We start from the raw sequence: 23,460 nt of genomic DNA, 5'->3' as shown, positions 1-23,460 counted from the left end.
CTCCAGCGGATCTTTCAGACCCGGGGATTGAACCAGCATCTCGTATGTCCTCTGCATTGGCAAAAGGGTTCTTTATAGTTGAGCGACCAGGGAAGCCCCCTGTGAGATTTACCTGTATTCAATTTCTTAATCCTCATAAGAATCCCATGAAGCGGGTAATTTTACTGTTCCCACTTTATATATAAGAAAACTGAGGCCCAAGAAGGTTAGGTAACTTGTCCAAGGTCACGAGGCAGCAGTGGAGACGGGAACTCAGCTAACTGAACTTTAGACACCATGCTCCTAAATGCCCCTCTCTCTGCCCACATCAAAATGCAAACTGATCAGAAACCAACCCAGGGAAGGCTAGCAACCTTAACGTGGAAACGATTTTCCAAATATATTAAATTAGACATATGACATATAATTACACAACTGTGACTAAATTCTCAATCTACTTTCTTGTACTTTAGTTGAAACATGTGCAATTTCAAAAAATAAGTATTCAGCTGAAAAGCAATTCTTACTTATGATGAATTGATTTTGTGCCATAGAATTTCTGAGTTGCTGCCAGGGATGGGAATATCATGGACTAAGTTGAAACATCCCTGCACATGGCCTTGCAAGTGTGCAAATACGAACAAAGTGAGAAACAATTGCGCTTGCAAAAGTAAGCTAATTCTTTTAAGTTATTCCTCTAAAACAAAGGTCGCTTAGGCCTGCATCCCGTGTTTTAAAGCTCTCTTCTCAAAACCCCTGTGCCTTGAGACTACCCACTGCCCTCCACAGAAGTATCTGACCTAAGACCAATTCCTTTGGTTTTCACCAAAACCAACCTCTTCTCTCCCTCAAAACTCAAATACTAATTCTCTTAAGCTAGAAGGAATCCACTTAGTTTGGGGAAATTAGCATAAATATGTGAACGCCCAGTGGTTCCTGAAATTTCCCAAAGGCTTTTGTATTTTAGCCTGAGGTTACCTTGATAACCCAAAGGAAACGCTACTCAGTAGAATTATCAGGGTAAAACAAAGGGCACCAATAAACTTGTAGAAAGAATGGTATTTCAGAGAAAATAAGTTATTAAGAAATTGCTTCTTCCTTAAAAAAAGTTGAAAAAAAATTGCTTTTTTTCCACATTTTCACTCTGTATGTGTGTGTGCTCAGTTGTGTCCGACTCTTTGGGAACCCACAGACGAGCCCACCAGGCTTCTTGTCCATGGAATTTTCCAGGCAAGAATCCTGGAGTAGGTTGCCATTTCCTTCTCTAGGATATCTTCCCGACTCAGTGATCGGATCCACTTCTCTTGCATCTCCTGCACTGACATGCAGATTCTAAAGATTAGACCAAATGTGGGGAGTTTGTCCCCACAAATGTCCCTTTAGCTACGAAGTGGAGGAAGAAGCTGCCGTTGCATGGACAAGTCTTTTGGAAGGGATTTATTTTTAAACCGACGATTGCCTGGATCTTTCATATAGAACAAATGCATTCCACATGGGTTAATTGGGGGACAGATGAATCTTACTTTTTCAATCATTTTATAATTCATTAAATAAAAAATATTACTATTAAGCACTACTCTAGACACTGAAATTCCAAAGGAGAACTGAACTAACCTTCACCGTGAGGTGCTTCCATATAAAAATCATTCCCAGAGCGTCATTAATTTAGTCACTCCCTTTGCAGTAGGGAGACAGAATGAATAAGCCAGCCTCATTCAAGGACTTCTCTATGCTTAACAGATATATTTCTCTATGCTTAGTGAAGAGTCCAAGTATGGGCTGTGCTGTGCTTAGTTGCTCAGTCGTGTCTGACTCTGCCATCCCAATGACTTGCAGCCCACCAGGCTCCTCTGTCCATGGGGATTCTTCAGGCAAGAATACTGGAGTGGTTTGCCATGCCCTCCTCAAGGGAATACTCCCACCCCAGGGATCGAACCCAGATCTCCCACCCTGCAGGCAGATTCTTTACCATCTGAGCCACCAGGGAAGCCCAAGAATACTGGAGTGAATAGCCTATCCCTTCTCCAGAGGATCTTCCTGAACCAGGAATTAAACCGAGGTCTCCTACATTGCAGAAAGATTCTTTAGTAGATGAGCTACCAGGGAAGCCCAAGTATGGGCTATCATAGTTAAATTAACCTGGTTTTACAAAAGGGTTGTCATATTCATTGGAAGTTCAGAAAACTTGAAGCAGATGACTGACTTTATCTTAGAATCAGCATTTACTCACCCATCCACATGTGAATTTCTCCTCTTTCAGTTTCATGACTTAACTCTCAGCTCCCAGAACCCAATTTCTCACTATTGGGAAGACTAGATTCTCCTGTACAGATAAGTCTGCCTGATGGAAATCTGTAAAGTGTTCCAGAGAACATCTAACAAAAACGACCAATACATCTCAGCTGGATGTATAGTAAAATCGCTTCATCTGTTTTAGTTCTGATTCTGTTGGACTAATTAAAAACCTATCAATTTTCCAGGCCAGAAGTTCTCCAAGGGAAGAAAACCTCAGGGTGTTGCTATGGATTCTGTTTTTCACATACAGGTCCCTGATGTGAGTAAGGAACCACCTCCAGGGGAAAGAGCCCTAAAAAGATGGAAGAGTGTGTGTGTGTTCCTGTCCTCCTGCCAGCTTTTCTGAAGAAAATGGAAAGCAGATTAAGAAAGCACGCCAACTTGAAGATCAGTGGAAAACTGCAATTTCACTTAAAGTGGTAGGTGGCAAAGGGGTGAGATGATGACTAAGAGAGAACGAAAATGAGGAACACATGAAACTTGAAAATACTGAGAATCAGAGGCTTTCACAGATAAGACAAAGCGTGTGCTAAAAGTTTGCTGCAGGAACATACTTGCATAAAAACTGGTATCACTTCAAGATGCCTAATGGACCACTGATGAAGATCAGGATACATCAGGAGGCCCTGGGGGCCTGCCCCCAGAGTGGACAGCCCCTTAGAGGCCCCGGGGGCAACCTGAGCAGGCGGAAGGTCCTCTGGGCTTAGAGAGGTCAGTGTCATGGAACTCTGATTTCCACAAGGTATCTCTTGCAGATCAAATCATTTCAATGTAAAATATTCCAAGTTAAATAAAGTTGTATAAATATATTTCAAAAGATATATTGGTAGGTATATCATATAGGTATGGCTGGTAGGTAGGTCATACCATGCTGCCTTGCAAGGTAAATTGTTTGAGAAGCATACTGCAGGTATTTTTCCTTTGGGTCAAAACATCCTAAATAACATGGCTACTTTATCAGTAATTAATCTTCCTAAATGCAATCTAAAAATTGTTCACAATAACCGGTTATAAAGGACTGAAGTCAAATTCCAAGCCAAACAGGTTTATTTTGAATTTACCCTTTTATTTCTTAAATTGTGTTTCTTTCTTAATTTCAAGCGAGGTTTGAAGTGGGTCATAAACTATCACCTGAAAATGGATGGGGAAACACGCACAGAAGACCAGTATTCAATTCTCTCAGATAACCAATCTAAAATCTGAAATCTTTTAGTTGTGATGATTAAAACTTATCAAAAAATTCCATCTAAATGAATATTACAATTCATATTTAGCAAAATTTATTATGGTCACTTCAGGTAATAAATGATTAATACTCAAAACATTCTCTCTAGCTAAGAAGTCATACTTGTTTTCAAGTTAGACATTTTTATCTAGATGGTATTTTTAAATAATATTAAGTAAACAAGATTTGGTTTTCCTTGGTAGCTCAGTTAGTAAAGAATTTGCCTGCAATGCAAGAGACTGCAGTTCGATTCCTGGGTTAGGAAAATCCCCTGGAGAAGGGATAGGATACCCACTCCAGTACTCTTGCCTGGAGAATCCCATGGACAGAGGAGCCTGGTGGGCTATAGTGCATGCTGTCGCAAAGAGTCGGACACGACTGAGCAACTAAGCACAGCACAGCAACACAAACAAGACTTATCTACAGTGGACAAACCACTTAACTCTCAGTGTCTTGGGCTATGTCTAAGTGATGCCACAATCCGTATCAACCTACTTAAAAAATTCAGCCATTCATATTTAATAGATAGAAACAGATTCGGAATGTTATGTAAAAAGTAACTAGTTATAAAATAGTATGCACATCATACTTCCAATCATATACAAATGTGTACACAAATGAATATGTTTATACAAATATACAGAAAAAATACATATGCACACAAATAATATATATACAGATACACATGCAAATAAATATGTAAATGCAACTGAGAGATACGCATGTATGAAAATGACTAAAAGAATATACTTTCTAAAAATAATTATTGCATGATAAGTAAAAAAAATAAATGAGTACATATGTACACCTTTGACTCTCTTTTTAGACCTGGACATCAAACACAACACTCAAACCAATTTTCAGGTTTTTATTTCATTTTTCTATCTGAAAATCATCTTGACAGATTAAGCATTTAGACATTTAAGAATTTAGAACATATCTTTCTTCATTTTCTACCTGGTTGTAAGGAAGTATCATTCTTGGGATACAGTAGCAGCATTAAGAAGAAAAAACACAAATGGACAAGCAAGCAAACAAAATAATATTCTCCCCCACTTTATTGTGGGATCAATTTAAGGTTCAAAGCCAATTACAGATTAGGATACACTTTTTTTAAAAAATCAATAAAACTCACCATTTAAACTCTTCTAAGATATTAGGCAGAATATTCACAACAGGCTCAACGGTGATTAGGAATTTCGTGCTTGCTCAGCTTTAGTTTGTCTGATTTAACAAATAAAGCAAGTTAGGTGTTACTCACCTTGGGCCCTTGTAGTCCTGGTTTTCCTGGAGGACAAATGCAGGGAGCTGCGGTTGAACCTACATCACTGGGACCGTTGAGGCACTAAAAGACAGAAAAGGAGACGTACCACACGGCAAGATGCAAACACACGTGTGCACACGCGTGTGTCTGTGTGTGTGTGAAATGGTGAAGACAGCTTACATTCACTTTCCAATGATATCTAGCCCAATCCAATAAGAAATTCAGCATCACACAAACAAGCTATGAATACTAGATACACTCAAACCACATGGAAATGGATTCTATTTCTCTGACATACTTACAATTGATGGAAGGAAGCTAAACAGTCCCACCATGCAAATATTACCATAAGGAGAATAATAGTGTCCAGGCCTACCTCACCATTCTGAAAGAAAAACAACAACAAACATGTTTTTAAGACATGTTTTGAAGTAAATTTCTAAATTATCTTTCTAGTTTACAGATATTTCTTTGTCTAGAGTAGAGATAAATGAAGTATCAAAACCAGCAAGAGCTAAAACATTTGATTTAACATTTAGCAACTATCCTAAAAAATTACCTATATATGTTATTCTTACATTTATAATAGGATGAAGAAAGGAAATTAGCAACGATGAGAGTGTGCTTGGTAAAACAGCCTCACAGGAATAAAATTACCTCAAGGTGGGGCTTTTATGCTCTCTTAAACTTTCTGGAAATCACTTAGTGAAATGAAAGTCATTCAGTTGTGTCCTATTCTTTGCAACTCCATGGATTGTCATCCACCAGGCTCTTCTGTCCATGGAATTCTCCAGAGAGACATAAGAGACTCGGATTCAGTCCCTGGGTCAGAGAGATCCCCCGGAGGAGGGCAGGGCAACTCATTCCAGTATTCTTGCCTGGACAGTCCCATGGACAGAGGAGCCTAGCAGGCTACAGTCCTCAGCATTGCAAAGAGTTGGACACAACTGAAGTGACTTAGCACCCTGGAAATCACGTGAGAACCAGAGAAAAAGACAAAACACATCTCAGCAAGTCACAAACTACATGCATTCAATTTTATGCAATTTACTTTAGGAAAGCTTCTTGCTAAACAATCTATTTCTTACTGAATAATGCACGATTTAAAATGGGTTAGTAGTCTTTCCAAATAACAAGTTCAATCAGAAAATGAGAAGATGGGAATAAAGATGAAAAAGGGTATAAACAAACCTGAAGAAGTCACACATGAAAGTGAGGAAGGAGCCATTAAAACACAGAAGGTGGATATGAGAACTCAGAATCTACAGTCTCAAGCTATGCTTCTATTATGGGAGGCAGGGGGTGGAGTGGCCATGGTCATGGCAAATGTCAATGGAGAAATACAACAAATCAAGTATGCACAATGGACTCTCAAAATGCAATAACTGTTTAATGGTTTTAGGAGAAATTCATATTCTAAGTTATAAGCATCTAAAATAAACATCATAGTGTTTAAATGAAAGAAATTTATATTCCAAGTTATAAGTATATATAAAACAAAAGTTACAATGTTTAAACAGTTAAAGTAGAAAAACTCAGAAGAAATCATTTCTAGAAGTTTCCATTGTTGATTTTTATTATAGATCCCTTAAATGCACTGCTCTGCGCTTTCAAATTTTCAGAAGATGTGAACCCATAAGTTATTCACTTTAATAGGGAAAAGGAAGATGATGACAACAAGACTATAACAAGGAAAAGAACCATGTAGGGCTCATATGTCACTGAGAATTCACATTGTCAAAAAGTTTTACATTCTACCATATCTGCATTACCAACAACATACCATTTTTTTGCCCAGAGAAAAATCAATTTCACACACTCACACATGCATATGATCAGACTCTAACGTTTTAGTTTATAATCTTTTTCTTCCTAATGCATTAACATCTCTAAATGAATAGAAAGTTGCTTATATCCTAGAAATATAAGAAAATCTTACCTAACAACAATAAGAAGAAAACTTTATATTCGTTATGGTTTGAGAAAACATGCTAACGAACAGGAAAATGAATCATTTTCTACTCTTCAGAATCGTGCCACATAAAGTATTTCACTCACACAATCGATCAAGTTTAAAAATGTGGTTTACTCACTGGACTTTCAGACAACAAATTCTATGTTTTTCTAGAGCAGGTCCAACCCTGCTTCATTCAAGAAGTGGAACAACAATGACCCCCAAGATGATGAAAAAACATTCCCTGTGCTCTTCCATTTACACTTGTACATTAATACATAATAACAGTATTTCAATTATGAACCTCAAAATATGTTTTAATCAATATCATTTTATTTGCACTGAAAATGAAGAAACAGATTAACTCTGTAAGTTAAATTCAAGCTCACATGCCATCTGCATTCTATTTATTGCTTTGAAAGTACTGAAGCAACACCCGGTGGAAAAAATAATCCATCCTACTCACAAATCCAGGTATTTCACACGCTGTCTCCCGGTTGTTCTGCTCTGGGTCACAGTAGATTCGTAGCTTTTGGACTTCAAACTGAAAACACAAAACCAGCCAAGTTAAAGTTGAAGCCCAAACAAACGGCTTTATAAAAAGCAACTCAGATACAAAGAAGCCGTCACTGTAGTCAGCAATAATGTGACACAGACCAAAGCACTTATCTTTGATAACGATAAAATACAATAAATAATAAAAACACAAAATTTGAATTTTTGACATATAGCATAAAGATGTGATGCAATGTAACTTCCAAGGAAAACTTTCGTAGCACCAAACACAAATCTCTGGTTTCCTTGGGAAACCCCAGTGGTACTTATGTAGCATCCTTGTATTAAGAGCTCCTCTAGAAAGCATTTCCTGGGCCACTGAAAAGCTTCCCCAGGCTTTCTGTGTTCACCCCACATCTCTCCACAGCCCTGATTGCACAGAGGAGGCTCAAGAAACCATCTTTGGTTTCCAAGATTTAGTTGTTGGCACAGAGAGCTGTGTGATGAGTAAACCCAGCACCTATTACTATTTAAATATTTACTACAATTTGACATTAATACACAGAGACCATAATCATACATCTGAATATGACACCATCTTCTCTTAATAGAAACAGGGTGAGAAAAACATACCTTTTCAAATAAAGCATTTTTCAAGACAGGGCTTGAAATACACACCTCTCAACCCATAATAGATATGCTAGTTTAAAAGAATGCCAAACAGTCACGGGTTTGCTTATGAAAATCCTGACACACATTAATCTAATTTTATCCTCACAGCTGCAAAGAAATTTTTATAACTGTCACTCACAACTTTAATCATATTATCTTTTCCAAATTCATGATACAATCTATGTTTCTCCTGGGAAATATGAAATTAATGTTTCATAAAAACATAGAATTCTACCATGCACTCAGGAGAACATATTTCTAAGAATTATTTTATTAAGTCTGATTTTTCATTTTCATACATACACACAAACATACAATTTCACTAATGAACTGACCACTTTTTGATTAAGTCCCTTAAAGGAATTAAGTTAAATACAATTAAATGTGATAAATACTATCACTAAAGCTCCATTTTATAGGATGCAAAAAGCAAATCATTTTTACTCACTTGGACAGTTTCTTCTTTCCCAGAGTACTTTCCAATTTGGGTTTGCCCACTGATGAAGATCCCTAACACTGGATGTAATGGCTTGTTTTCAATTTGTTGATCATCAATATACAGAGTTACATCTTGTTCCGTTACTAAAAGACGAATCTGATGCCAGCCTTCATCAAATAATATCTATAGGAAGGGAATACAGGAGATTCATAAAGAGAATTCCTAACAAACTTGTATTTTCTTTGTCTCTATTTTTTAGTCATCAACCATAAATCAGTACCACACAGATTGGCTGTATCATATTCTAACTCACCCTGACCCGAGCTGGGTCCCAAAGGCCAATACCCACCAATCACTTTATTAATCCCTACATGAGTTTCCGTCGCACATTCCGAAGTATCTGGGCCAAAGTATTTGTGGAAACAACTCCCTCAAGGTCACAGATAAGTTCCTAAAGTCCAATTCAAGTAGGACTCTCATCCTACGTACTTCATGGCATCTGTGTATCATGTAACTAGTCTGTCCTCTTGGACAGTCTCCCCCAAACCTTCTTCTCCTGATCTCCATGAAATGATATTAATAATATCCTCAGTTTTTAAACCACAGCAAGCACCCTTACCTCCTTCTCCTTACCTCAGTTGCCATACCAGGTAGATGCAAAGTTCCAGCCAGGATGTGTTTAAGCACAACTCAGATTCACTTCTCCATTGCCCTTCTCATTGTCATAATTTAGGCTCACAGGTATCTTGCTTTGTTTGAATAATTTTCAAACACATCTCAATCCCTGTTCCTTCCCTCTCCAAGCCAACCTTCTTCCCTCTGCTAGAAGTAGTCTCATGCCCCATCTTAATCATTTCTGTATTTCTAGGACCAAGCCCAATTCCAGGAAAGAGTCAAAGGTATTCTTTATGAAAGAAGAGAAAGGAGCAGAGGAGAGAGCTGCTTAGATCCTGACAGGACAGTGATCAAAACTTTTTGATGGAATTCCATCACTGACTGAACGAAATGTAAAGCCGTGTGTACAGTTCCCAGGTCTATGTTTACATATATGATACAAGTTTGAACTTATACCTGGCTCGCTTTTTGTGTGCATGAGTATCTTATACTCGAAACACAGGGGGCACCACATTCTATGCTCTAAATGAAAACTCTGCACTTTACTACACGTGACTCCTTAGTAATGAACCAAGATTTCCGTGTCCTCTCTCTCCATCAAAATCCTATACATCCTTCAAACCCCATTCCAGAAACCAACTCATTTATGAAGACTTGCCCACATTTTGTATTGAAATCCACTTTTTCTTCCACATTCCAATAACATTTTTCATCTCTATGAGATACCAGAAGCACTGAATATCACATTAAAAATAAGTTCGTTTAGGTGAGAAACATGCCATATTCATTTGTCACTTCTTACAGGAATCAGCACATCGTCTTTAATGAAAATGGCAGACAACAATGTTTTAAATTTATTCTTCTCACCAAATGAAGAAATTGCAAAAATGCATAGTTCCATGTACAGCCTTGTATATTTCATAAATTATATAACATACTATTAGACTTTTATAATAATAATCAAAATGTAATTGCTTTTATCATGATATCTGTATTCTGAACACATTTGACTTGGAAAATACACTTTTAGTTTATATATTTTATTAAATATATGTTTCTTCAGGGGATATAAACTGTCCCGCTAATAAATGCAAATTCTATATCATTATCTACCTGTATTTAATGTTCTGACAAATGTGACTTTACCTCAATATCCTGTAGGACATGACAGTATAAAGCAGACCAACATGGGCTTTGAAACTGACCAGACCTAAATTAAATTCCTGATGTCACAACTTAACTAGAACTTAATATCCTTGAACATTTTTTTTTCTGTAAAATAAGAGCAACAGCGCCTTCCTTGGGTGGTTATTATAATTAAATATTCCTGGCACTTAGAAACAAGCACTGAAAATATGATTTTCCCCACCCCATAATCTCACATGAATTAAGACAGATTTTCACTAAAATTGAGTTGCCATATGATCCACTCCTGGTTATATATCCAGACAATATACTATACTTCAGACAAAACTAAACTTCAAAAAGATACATGCATCCCTATGTTCATAGCAGCACTATTTACAATAGCCAACACACAGAAACAACTTAAATGTCCATCAACAGATGAATGCACAAAGAAGATGTTATATATGTATATGTATGTTTTATATATATAATAGAATGCTACTCAGCCATAAAAAGAATGAAGTAATGCCATTTGCGGCAACTTGGGTGAGATGATCATACTAACTGAAGCAAGCCAGAAAGAGAAAGACAAACACAGTGTGATATCACTGATATCTGGAATCTAAAATAGGACACAGATGAACTGATTTAAGAAACAAACAGACTCACAGACATAGAGGACAAAACTGTGGCTGGCAAGAAGGAGGGCGTGGGGGTGGAGCATGAGTCTGGGATTAGTAGATGCAGACTGTTACATATGCAATGGATAAATGACAAGGTCCTTCCCACTGTACAGCAGAGAGTATTATATTCAATATCCGGTGAGAAACCATAATGGACAAGAATATGAAAAAGAATAACATATACGTATAAGTGAACCATTCTGCTGTACACCAGAAATTAACACAACACTGCGAATCATAATTCAACACTCCAATAATTAAAAAAATACTAATTTTCTTCCTTTGCTGCTTTTATTCAGTAAGCAAAATTACATTATGAAATCAATATCTTTTCAGTCATGTTAAATTATGGCTCTCCTCTCCCAAAACACGCCAGCTTGATGCTAATTCCCCATGAATACCACAATCATACCCAGGCATCTTTACCTTAACGCGAGGGTCAGCAAAGGTGACCACTTGTGAGCCATTAATGATGCTGGTTGTTGTAAATAATAATGTTTTATCCACTCCATTTAAGGTAACTGCTATTTGTGGCCTTCCATCAATGGTTAAAATTCTCCATAAATCCCACATTTTCTTGACCTTAAATCTCTGAGTGGAGACAAATACGTATGATGGAGGAAGACCTTCTGGGAAAACATTGCTGGAAACAGAAGACTGTGTATAAGCTTAAAGAATTCTCAACATGTCTGCAGATTTATCAAGAAAAAACTGTATCAACATACAACATTATGGGGGGATGGGAGAGAGGTTCAAAAGGGAGGGGATATCTGTATGCATATAGCTGATTCACTTTATTGTACAGCAGAAACTAGCATACTGTAAAGCAATTAGGCTTCCCTGGTGACTCAGACGGTAAAGAATCTGCCTGAAGTGAGGTAGACCTGGGTTCGATCCCTGGGTAGGGAAGATGCCCTGGAGAAGGAATGGCAATCCATCCCAGTATTCTTACCTGAAGAATACCATGGACAGAGGAGACTGGTGGGCTACAGTTCACAGGGTCACAAAGAATTGGACACAACTGAGTAACTAACACACACAAAAATAATAAAATAAAATAGAAAAATACATATAACATTTACCTTGTGAATTCTGATAAATCAACTTTTGACGTTATTTCATATCCTTTAATCTTTGTTGGTAAAAGCTGAATTCTCTTCTTAGCCTTTTTCTTTATACCCAAGCCTAAAAGAATATCAAACCCCTTCTCATCACGTGCTGCCACGGGAATTCGTGTTGGACAGACAGATTCTATGAAGGAAAAGGCGTAAAAGTGGATTAATCATGGGTTACTTCAACAAAAAAGAAAATTAAGGGAGGAATAAAGAACATAGAATTCTAAAATCTCTATATGCACACAAATGTATATCAATGTATTTCTGAGAAACGTTTTTGTTTTGTTTTCAGGGTGTTTTTGTTACTTGACAATGGAGTCCTAACTGTCTTCTTTCTCCCTAAAAGGGGATGAAATGTAAGACGAATATTTGTTCATGAACTGTTTCAAGGGCAACACTGCTGAACTTTACACTTCACTATTGTGACTAAGAAGCAACGGAACACCTGGCCTGCGGTAGAGGCAGGCTGGAGCAGGGTTTCTGCTTCTCATCCAGGATTGTCCGGGAGTCACACACCCTTGGATACTGCCCTTGAACTTCTTGGATCCGGGAGATGAACTCTGATTGCTTTCTTGCTTTCCCAGCATTTGAGAGGTAAGAAAAAACATGTGTGTTGCTCCTTATACTCTTTCCAGTTATAGCAGTTTATAATCTTACAGTTCAAATGTCGTTGGTTCTCTCACTCTGGAAAAAACTTAACTGTGGGTCTTTTCTGTTCATGGAAATTCTTCAAATGGGCCTATTATCTCATCTATGATTAATCAGATTATATATTCTATTAATCACATTCATAAATGAATAAAGACTTTTTCCTTAAGAAGAGTCATTAAGGTTTGCATTATACAGTCATCTATATAAATTATAAAAATGTGATGTGCTTTTCAATTATCTGGGAAACCAGTGTCTCAAATTATGTGGAAAATTCTGTACAGTTGAAATGCTATTAAGCTGTTATACTGTAGGAATGTTGCAATGTTTTCAGATTCTTCCAAGGCCATCATATAATATACACACTGAGCCTGACTGCTTATATTTTATAGAGCAGCTAACAGAATATAAATAGAAGAACCTCCACAAAATGTGCTTTAAGATAATCATTCTCCTGAAAAGCATTAAAGAGAGGGAACAGTATCATATTTATCCTAGAATAAAAAGTAATGAGATGGATTTTATTAGGTCAATAATACTGTCATACCGTGTAGCATAGAATACTGAAATTAATTAAAGCTTTGTTATAAATAAAATTAGATGTATTCCTGAGACGATATGGATATTTGCATCTTCAGGTCTGAGGATGCTGAGTTGTTTTTTAGCTTGCTTGTTTGTTTCTTCTTTGTTTTTGCTTTGTTTGGCTGCAGTTGTCTGTTTATTTGTTCTGGCCACACAGCGCAGCATGCGGGATCTTACTGACCAGGGATCAAACTTACGCTCTGGCAGAAGCTCGGTATCTTAACTACTAGACAGCCAGGAAGTCCTGGGGTTTTGCTATTTCAGTAGCTTTATTGAGGTAAATTGAGATACAATAAAACAAACATAAAGTTTACAATCTGATTAGTTTTGACACAGGTGTATACCCATGAAGCCATCTCCACCGACAAAGCAACGAACATGTGCATCAGCCTCAAAAGTTTCCTTACGTTCCCTGCAATCTGTTCCTGACACCATTCACTATCCCGATCCCATCCACATTCTCAGGCACCACTGATACATCTTCTGTCACTACAAATAAGTTTGAATTTCATATAATTCTATAGCGACGGAAGCGTATTGGAAGTCCTCTTTCTTGTCTGGCTTCTTTCATGCAGCTTGATTATTTTAGATCCACTCTGGCTGCTGTTTCAGTAGTTCATTCTTTTGGATGCTGATTACTGTCCATTGTATGGATATATCACAATTATCTACACGCTTGCTGATGGACAATATTGGAAATATTGGAAATAATATTAAGTTTTGATATAAAGAGTTAGATGTATCCCTGGGAAGGGAAGGGTATTTTCCTCTCAGATCAGAGGTTGCTGAGTTTTGAAAGACCTAATCAGTCACATCCTTCTTCCTCTAGGAAGCTTAGCGCTAACTGATGAGAAGATACAGAAACTGTGCAAGCAGAAGGTGCTGGTTAGGGTGTGAACCGCTGAGTCTGATGAGACAGTGAACTGTAATTAACCACCCCTGCCCGGCAGCCCAGCAGGACTGATTCATTCCCCAGCCACCTGAGAAACAGGACTTGCCCCTAAGCTCACATAGGATCCACAGAGAAAATGGAGCTCCAGCTTCACAAACCTGTCCATCCAAAAAGAAAAAGCTAAAGGGACTTTGCCAACATGACCATCTACTTTTCTCAGATGCCCTTATCTGAAGACGCATTTTCTCATGAGTGGTAAGGAGTCAAAGAAAGTGGAGAAAGGTCAATCTATATACTCATTGCAGCACTGCTTTTAATTTGAAAGAATGAGAACTCACCAAAAACCTTTGCCTGTACCCAGACAAAAGCCAACTCAAGTGAACTTTGAGCAGAGAAGTGACAAATTTGACTTCACTATCAAACCATCTTTACATTTTTAAATAATCCATGTTCTGACAAATATTAATCTTTTACTACATTACTGAATTAATTTGTCTTTTAACCTCTACTTAAAACTGAGATTTCTTATCATTTAAAAACTCATTTTAATGTAAAATCAAAAACAACTTATCAAAAGAAGAGCTAGTCTACCTGAAGCTCCTCCATATGAAAACACAAGAAGCAGGGAATAAATGTGGTAGTAATGCTGAATGTTCAGTTCAGTTCAGTCACTCAGTCATGTCCAACTCTTTGTGACCCCGTAAACTGCAGCACGCCAGGCCTCCCTGTCCATCACCAACTCCCAGAGTTCACTCAGACTCATGTCCATCAAGTCAGTGATGCCATCCAACCATCTCATCCTCTGTCGTCCCCTTCTCCTCCTGCCCCCAATCCCTCCAAACATCAGAGTCTTTTCCAATGAGTCAACTCTTCGTATGAGGTGGCCAAAGTACTGGAGTTTCAGCTTTAGCATCAGTCCTTCCAATGCACACCCAGGACTGATCTCCTTTAGAATGGACTGGTTGGATCTCCTTGCAGTCCAAGGGACTCTCAAGAGTCTTCTCCAACACCACAGTTCAAAAGCATCAATTCCTCGGCACTCAGCTTTCTTCACAGTCCAACTCTCACATCCAAACATGACCACTGGAAAAACCATAACCTTAACTAGAGGGACCTTTGTTGGCAAAGTAATGTCTCTGCTTTTGAATATGCTATCTAGGTTGGTCATAACTTTCTTTCTAAGGAGTAAATGTCTTTTAATTTCATGGCCACAATCACCATCTGCAGTGATTTTGGAGCCCAAAAAAATAAAGTCTACCACTGTTTCCACTGTTTCCCCATCTATTTCCCATGAAGGGAAGGGACCAGATGCCATGATCTTAGCTTTCTGAACATTGAGCTTTAAGCCAACTTTTTCACTCTCCACTTTCACTTTCATCAAGAGGCTTTTTAGTTCCTCTTTACTCTCTGCAATAAGGGTGGTGTTATCTGCATATCTGAGGTTATTGAGATTTCCCCCAGCAATCTTGACTCCAGCTTGTGTTTCTTCCAGCCCAGCATTTCTCATGATGTACTCTACATGTAAGTTAAATAAGCAGGGTGACAATATACAGCCTTGACGTACTCCTTTTCCTATTTGGAAGCATTCTGTTGTTCCATGCCCAGTTCTAACTGTTGCTTCCTGACCTGCATATAGGTTTCTCAAGAGGCAGATCAGGTGGTCTGGTATTCCCATCTCTTTCAGAATTTTCCACAGTTTATTGTGATCCACACAGTCAAAGGCTTTGGCATAATCAATAAAGCAGAAATAGATGTTTTTCTGGAACTCTCTTGTTTTTTACATGATCCAGTGGATGTTGGCAATTGGATCTCTGGTTCCTCTGCCTTTTCTAAAACCAGCTTGAACATCTGGAAGTTCACAGTTCACGTATTGCTGAAGCCTGGCTTGGAGAATTTTGAGCATTACTTTAGGCTGTGTTATATAACTCAAATCATAAATCAATAAATTAAATTCTTCCTCTTACTATGATGCAAGATTTGTTCCTGGCAGGGGGCAGGGTAATACAGAACAACATGAAGCCTCATTTCAAATGCATTTGATTTAAAACTGCAAAAGAAAGAACTTTATTTGAAACGAAAATATGTTACACATTATATCATAAGAATATTCAGATTTGAATTGCTCTTTTGATTTGTTTTACCAAAGAGAAGTTATAAGATATTAGACAAAGAGCTCCAACTGAAGATCAGAATCTGAGGTTTAGACCAAAGCCTTCCTCTTAACCTCTCATGAGCCTCCGGCCTCTCATCTGTGAAGAGAGAATAATGCTCTCCTTCACAGGGCTTGTCTGATGATCAGATGCATTGATGTATGTGGAAATGCTTCATAACTTCAAAATAGCATGCAAGTGTGGGGAATAAAGCAAGTACTGTGCTCATCCTTTTTCTATAATCAAATCTTTTGCACTGTGTTCTGTTAATAATCTCCAGGATTGTACAGAAAACAGTGTGGCCCAGTGCATGAAATCAAAAGTGTATATCAGTAATCACAATATAGCCATGGCTTCATTAATATCCAGCACATCTCATTAGTGATCATGCATGCTCAGTCGTATACAGCTCTTTGCAACCATACAGACTGAAGCCCGCCAGGCTCCTCTGTCCATGGGATTTTCCAGCAAGAACACTGCAGTGGGTTGCCATGCCCTCCTCCAGGGGATCTTCCCAACCCAGGGATCTAACCCGTGTCTACTATGCTCCTGCATTGCAGGCAGATTGTTTACCACTTGATCTATCAGAGAAGCCCTCTCATTAGGGAAAATGTATTTAAATAATTACATTTTATTTTTCTTTCAGCTTTCAATTTTTTAATTGTAAAGTGAATGTAAAATTTATCATTTTGACTATTTTTAAGTGTAAATTCACTACCATTAAGTATATTCAAATGTTGTATAACCAACACCCCTATTCAGGGAACCAGAAAAGAAAAGAAGGAAAAACCACTAAAGCAGAAGAGCTTCAGTTTTCAGAAATACAAACTTTGTACCCATTGGACAATAACTCCTCATGGTTTCTCTCTTCTCAGCCCCTGGTACCCTCATATTTTCTTGAAGGAATAATCTTTCTTCCCTATTTGCTCACCTACAAGAACAATAAAATATCCTCATACACAGGAACTGAAAAGTAAAATGTAGCTAAAATGCTCAAATACAGTTGGTACGTTTGCATACACTGGCTATGGGAGACAGGTAAAAGGAAGTTTCTGTACATAAAAAGCTGCTTTCATTGCCAACCAACAATTGTTCCAAAATCTGCCAGGGAAATAAAGGTAAATAACTAACTCCTCTATAGTGTCCTAAAAAGATGTATGTATAAGCATACAACCAATTTCTACTGGAAACTGGGAATAAAAATTGGAACTTGGAAGTTATTTTAACCAGGCTTTATCAGTTCGTGAACCAAGAAATTCCAGATGTTCAAGCTGGATTGAGAAAAGGCAAAGGAAACAGAGATCAAATGGCCAACATCCGATGGATCACTGAAAATGCAAGAGAGTTCCAGAAAAATATCTGCTTCTGCTTTATTGACTATGCCAAAGATTTGTGTGGATCACAACAAACTGTGGAAAATTCTTGAAGAGACGAGAATACCAGACCACCTGACCTGCCTCCTGATAAATCTGTATGCAGGTCAGGAAGCAACAGTTAGAACTGTACATGGAACAACAGACTGGTTCCAAATCGATAAAGGAGTATATCCAGGTTGTATATTGTCACCCTGTTTATTTGACTTCTATGCAGAGTATGTCATGAGAAACGCTGGACTGGAAGAAGCACAGCTGGAATCAAGATTGCCAGGAGAAATATTAATAACCTCAGATACGCAGATAACACCATCCTTATGGCAGAAAGCAAAGAGGAATTAAAGAGACTCTTGATGAAAGTGAGAGTGAAAAGGTTGGCTTAAAACTCAACATTCAGAAAACTAAGATCATGGCATCTGGTCCCATCACTTCATGGTAAATAGATGAGGAAACAGTGACAGACTTTATTTTGGGGGGCTCCAAAATCACTGCAGATGGTGATTGCAGCCATGAAATTAAAAGATGCTTGCTCCTTGGAAGAAGAGCTAATGACCAACCTAGACAGCATATTAAAAAGCAGAGACATTACTTTGTCAACAAAAGTCTGTCTAGTCAAAGCTATGGTTTTTCCAGTAGTCATGTATGGATGTGAGAGTTGGATTATAAAGAAAGCTGAGCACTGAAAAATTGATGCTTTTGAACTGTGGTGTTGGAGAAGACTCCTGAGAGTTCCTTGGACTGCAAGGAGATCCAAACAATCCATCCTAAAGGAAATCACTCCTGAATATTCATTGGAAGGACTGATGCTGAAGGTGAAACTCCAATACTTTGGCTGCCTGAGGCAAAGAACTGACTCATTGGAAAAGACCCTGAGACCCTGATGCTGGGAAAGATTGAAGGCAGGAGGAGAAGAGGATGACAGAGGATGAGATGGCTGGATGGCATCACTGACTCAATGGACATGAGTTTGAGCAAGCTCCAGGAGTTGGTGATGGACAGGGAAGCCTGGTGTGCTGCAATCCATGGGGTTGCAAAGAGTTGGACACGATTTAGTGACTGAACTGAGCCACCAGGGAAGCCAGATGTTAACAAGATGTGGGATTATCATACTAATTAATAATGAACACATTTTTCCAGATCTCAACTAGCCTAGTTTATAAGTGCCTATTCAATCCAATTCTACTTGTTATATTGTTTGTAAGCCACCCCTCTGCAGAAGTCACATATTTTATTGATAACTGGGGAAATTTATGTGGAGATTTGCAGTCAGAGACTGAAAGAAATTTTACTGATCCAGATCCAGTAGTCCAATAAAATATAGTTGTATCTGAGTGTACAGCTCAGATCTATGCAAGCCAGCTCCTTTAAACTTTCCTGAACTGAACTTGCCCTTAATGGTAAGGCACATGTGAGTATAGGTGTCACTGACACACATTCCTCAATGACATTCAGTGGCAATTTAATAATTTGCCTTTCTGAATATGTTTTATCATCAGGGACTTTAGTATCATGTAATGTACAAGTCATAGAAAGGGTGCCACATCCACCATGGTTTCAGTTTCAATTTAGTACTAAGACCGTAATAACTTAGATTCCATCTCATCATATTGGAAATACAATAAAATAGCAATAGCAAATCCTAAATAAATTATCCAAGCAGAAGTCCATTTACCAAAGCCCAGAGTCACAAAATTTCTTTTCTCATCACAGATTAAATGATCTCATCCTTTTAGCCAGCAAGCAATCCTACTGTCTTGAAATATAGATTGATTTAAAGTCAACAATACTTCATCAGAGGAAGATGTCTGCCAAACACATGACTGACAGTGGGACCTAGTAAGCATAGATTTTTATAAGACTCCTTTCAGTGGTGAGTCAACGGAACCAATAAACTCCAATTAGCCTTAAGTACAACTTGTGCACAACCCAGAAAAGTAAAAATCTTTTTCACCAGTGAGTAGTCCCACTAACATAGAATGTATTATTTTTCAACAATGAGAAAAATATAAGGAACAGAAATCCATCCTTGGCTTGGAAAATAAAGGGTAATTACAAACATAACTCATCTGGTTTTGTCAGTTTTCATTTTAAAAGCATTGATTATGTGATGAAATGTTAAGCTATTCCTTTCTCTGATTGAATACTAGAGATGGAGAAAGGTAGTGCATTTTACCTTTATGCAAATCCAGATAATAGTCTTTATCCCATTCCTATAACTCATTGTTTACTCCTTTTTTTCATTTTTAACTTAAATGAGAAGAAGTTTTGTTAAATATTAGTTATGCATCATTTTAACATGCTAACTCTATTGTTTATTTAACAGACATCCAGTCATCTTAACATGTCTCTCTGTTGCTCTAGCCTCTAGCATGCTGATAATAATCTGCATACAATGTGGTCTCTTTGCTCTCACACTGATAGGGCTGACCTCTGTGACCAACAGGAAAGACACTGCTGTCTCTCTGGCTCTCTTGGATGACTTACTCTGGGGGAAGCCAAGTCGTCATGTTGCAGGGATGCTCAAATAGCTCCTTAGAGATGTTTACCTGCCCAGGAACTGAGACCTCCTGCCAGCAACAGCACCGACTCGCCAACCTTGTGAGTGAGTCACCTTAGAAGCAGACCTCCAGCGCCAGTCAAGCCTTCAGCTGACTGCCACCCCAACTGATATCTTGATTGCATTCCTTGAGAGAACCTGAGTCAGGATCACCCAGCCTAGCTTTGCCCATGTTCCTGATCCACAGAAACTGTATGAGATAATAAATGCTATTATTATTTAACACAAATACAAGATAAAATGATGAAACAAAATGAAAATCAGGCCTCTATTACAAAGTTGGAGTCAGTCAATTAGACTAAGATCATATTTAGAAAGAGTGATATTGATCAAGTCAAGAACCAAATTCAAATCTGGTTCTAACTCCAGAGATTAGGCTCAGTTCAGTTCAGTTGCTCAGTTGTGTCCGATTCTTTGCGACCCCATGAATTGCAGCATGCCAGGCCTCCCTGTCCATCACCATCTCCCGGAGTTCACTCAGACTCAGGTCCATCGAGTCAGTGATGCCATCCAGCCATCTCATCCTCTGTCGTCCCCTTCTCCTCCTGCCCCCAATCCCTCCCAGCATCAGAGTCTTTTCCAATGAGTCAACTCTTCACATGAGCTGGCCAAAGTACTGGAGTTTCAGCTTTAGCATCATTCCTTCCAAAGAAATCCCAGGGCTGATCTCCTTCAGAATGGACTGCTTGGATCTCCTTGCAGTCCAAGGGACTCTCAAGAGTCTTCCCCAACACCACAGTTCAAAAGCATCAATTCTTCGGCGCTCAGCCTTCTTCACAGTCCAACTCTCACATCCATATGTGACCACTGGAGATTAGGCTAGACCATCACATATATTCACATGGCCTCAGGTTTATAGAAAGAACTATCAAGCTTTACTTTAATATACATTGCATTGTGCTTACTGAATTTTTTAAACTTTTTTATTAAGATACAACCTACATTCAGTAAAATGCCTTGATCTACTCTATGAATTATACTATGATGTACTTATCTCTTTTCTTGTGAGCAATCATTTGAGTTGTTTTCAGTTTGGGGCTACTTTAAATAAAGCTGCTATGAACATTCTTGAATAGTCTTTTGGTGAACATATGAACTTATTTCTCACAGCTAAATATTAATATCTAGAAGTAGAACTGCTGTTTCATAAGAAAAAGCAGTACGCTTTGCCCTAAAAGATAACATCAAAGACTTTTCCAAAGTGATTGTATAATATTCACTCCTATGGGTATGAAAGTGGTCATTTAAAAGGATGTAATAATAATAAAATATGTCATTAAGTGATATGTATTATATAAATAACATTTTAGAGAAAGAATGGGAGAGTGAGCTACTTATATAAGCTTTAAACATTCCTAAGAAAGTTATTCTGAATATTTTCTATTTCTATCTTTGCTAGAAATAATGAACTGAATGTACACAGCTGCATTTAGATCCAATCATAAACCCTGAGAGCAAGGTCTATGTGCTATAATTTGAATATTTTCTGAATCATACCATACCATAGTCATCTTACTTTTTCAAATTTAATACTCATCATTGGTTTTCACATGAAATATAAACACATCATATTTCTTTATTAAAAACATAGCTCTAGTCTCCCTAATTAAATGAATGGAAAATCCGTATTTTTGCATATACTACAAACCCTTGACAATGTAGATTGTCACCGACCCAGATTATATTTAAATTCTTTTAATCTACAGATAGAAAACAAAATGATTCCCCTGAATATTCAATGAGGTTTTATGAAATATTACCCCTCATCAAATCCCATCTGCCAAACTTTACCCCAGCTCTGACCTCTCATTTTCCTGTGCCCCATCTCTGTGGTTAGGAATTCAAGCACATATGTACCAATAGTGGAGAGGCAGAGGGAAGGAAATGAGCTCCATGTGAGGGCAGAGAAATTAATCACATGCTTGTTATGAAATCATGTAATCATGAAATCCTATCTTCGAAAGCAACTCAGTTGTCCTGGCCATGGCCCCTGATATGTGTATCTTGACCTTTTGTGGCTTCCATTGAAATGCAAGTTAAACAGAGTAGGGGAGAGGAGTATACCAGGCCATTATTTGTAAGTATTATGCCTTGAGTTAGATAAAGTATACAGCAATCTGAAAGCAAAGAGTCATCCAAAATGTGAACAATTTCAACAAGAGGAAAAGAAATTCAGAAGTCCTGAACATCATTCCAAATTAAAGTACACCATGGTGGAAAGCACTGGAAGGAAAAAAAGCCCCAGTGCTTTTGGGGATGAAAGACACCAAAGTTCCACTTAGGGAAGCCATCTCTCTTTCTCGCTCCCCTCTCACCTCTCTAAGAACATTTGGCTACATTTACACAGCTAATTGCCTTCTGACTTCTGGTCCCTCTTGAGTCCACACCATATACTCTTTTAAGAAACAGATACGTTTCCTGCTTCATCCAAGAATCATGATGGTGGGAAAAGGAATGGTAAGAATACACAGGCTGTTTCCAGGTCCTGCTCTTTTAACTGTCTTCTGTGCACAGGCAAGTTCAGCTCACCTGAATCAAAATATGGGTCCTGAAACAAAGTCCTTCAAGACACAAGCTATTGGAAGCCCTTGTAGATACTTAAGGATGGTACCTCCCAAAGCACAAGGGGAAATCACTTTCTTTTCCCTCCTCATTCTATTGCATCAAGGCCATGCTTAGCTGACTCATAACAACAAAAGAATGATGTCAGCAAGACAGCAGAATAGAAAGTCACGACAACCATCCCCTAACTGAAATGCTGATTTAACAATGATCTATGGGCCAAATACCTTTATGAACATTCCATATTCAAGTCAGGAAGTTGAAGTTTCCCAGATGAGCACAAAAATAAGAATAACATCTTGAAGTAGGCAATAAGAGTGATTTCACCCTGGCCACATCAGTTCCCTCTCCAGGATGACACAAATAAGTGCCAAGAGAGATGCCCTTGCTTATAATGACTCCCCAGTGAGGAAGAAAGAAAAATGGAGCATGCATCTAACGCTCCAGCTTTCAGAGAGACTGGAGAGATGGAGAGACTGGTTTCTGTATTGACTCATTTGCAGCCCTGATGGAACCTGAATCAACTGAACGCCTGGGGACTGCAGAAAACAAGTAAGAGTGTGAGGGTGGCTTGTTGTGACATGATTCTGCATGGTCAGGAGAAGACACACGACTTGAAGCTTCTCCCACAGGAAGAGAAGAGTGGAGATGTATCCAGGATCCCAGCTTTTCAAAGGGCTGCCTGAGGGAATGATGTTGGTCTCACCTGACTAATGATGCTGACAAGGAACCAGCACACCTGGACACCTAGTGGCCACTGAGAGCAAGGAAGAGGGGGGAAATGTGTAAAACTAGAGGACTTGAGTGTTACAGGAAGATACCAAATGGAGTG

The 23,460-nt window shown here is 38.3% G+C and overlaps 1 protein-coding gene across 2 annotated transcripts in view; it reads right to left on the bottom strand.

The window, feature by feature from the left end:
- The window catches only part of COL21A1 (collagen type XXI alpha 1 chain), a 233,201-nt gene that overhangs the window by 117,572 nt on the left and 92,169 nt on the right, over positions 1-23,460 (bottom strand). The window contains exons 4-9 of one of the 2 annotated variants that reach the window (XM_070777764.1): positions 11,832-12,000; positions 11,176-11,392; positions 8,333-8,506; positions 7,184-7,261; positions 5,140-5,148; positions 4,761-4,844 (exon numbers count right to left, since the gene is read on the bottom strand). In XM_070777764.1, the coding sequence (XP_070633865.1) occupies positions 4,761-4,844; positions 5,140-5,148; positions 7,184-7,261; positions 8,333-8,506; positions 11,176-11,392; positions 11,832-12,000 (731 nt within the window). Of the gene's footprint in view, positions 1-4,760; positions 5,062-5,139; positions 5,149-7,183; positions 7,262-8,332; positions 8,507-11,175; positions 11,393-11,831; positions 12,001-23,460 lie in introns of those variants that run through there. The other variant, XM_070777763.1, reaches the window with a different exon arrangement.

Source organism: Bos indicus, chromosome 23 (assembly GCF_029378745.1).
Source record: "Bos indicus isolate NIAB-ARS_2022 breed Sahiwal x Tharparkar chromosome 23, NIAB-ARS_B.indTharparkar_mat_pri_1.0, whole genome shotgun sequence".
Taxonomy (NCBI): Eukaryota; Metazoa; Chordata; class Mammalia; order Artiodactyla; family Bovidae; genus Bos; species Bos indicus.
The sequence above is the reverse complement of the archived record's forward strand: the minus strand, read 5'-3'. Positions and strand labels throughout refer to the sequence as shown.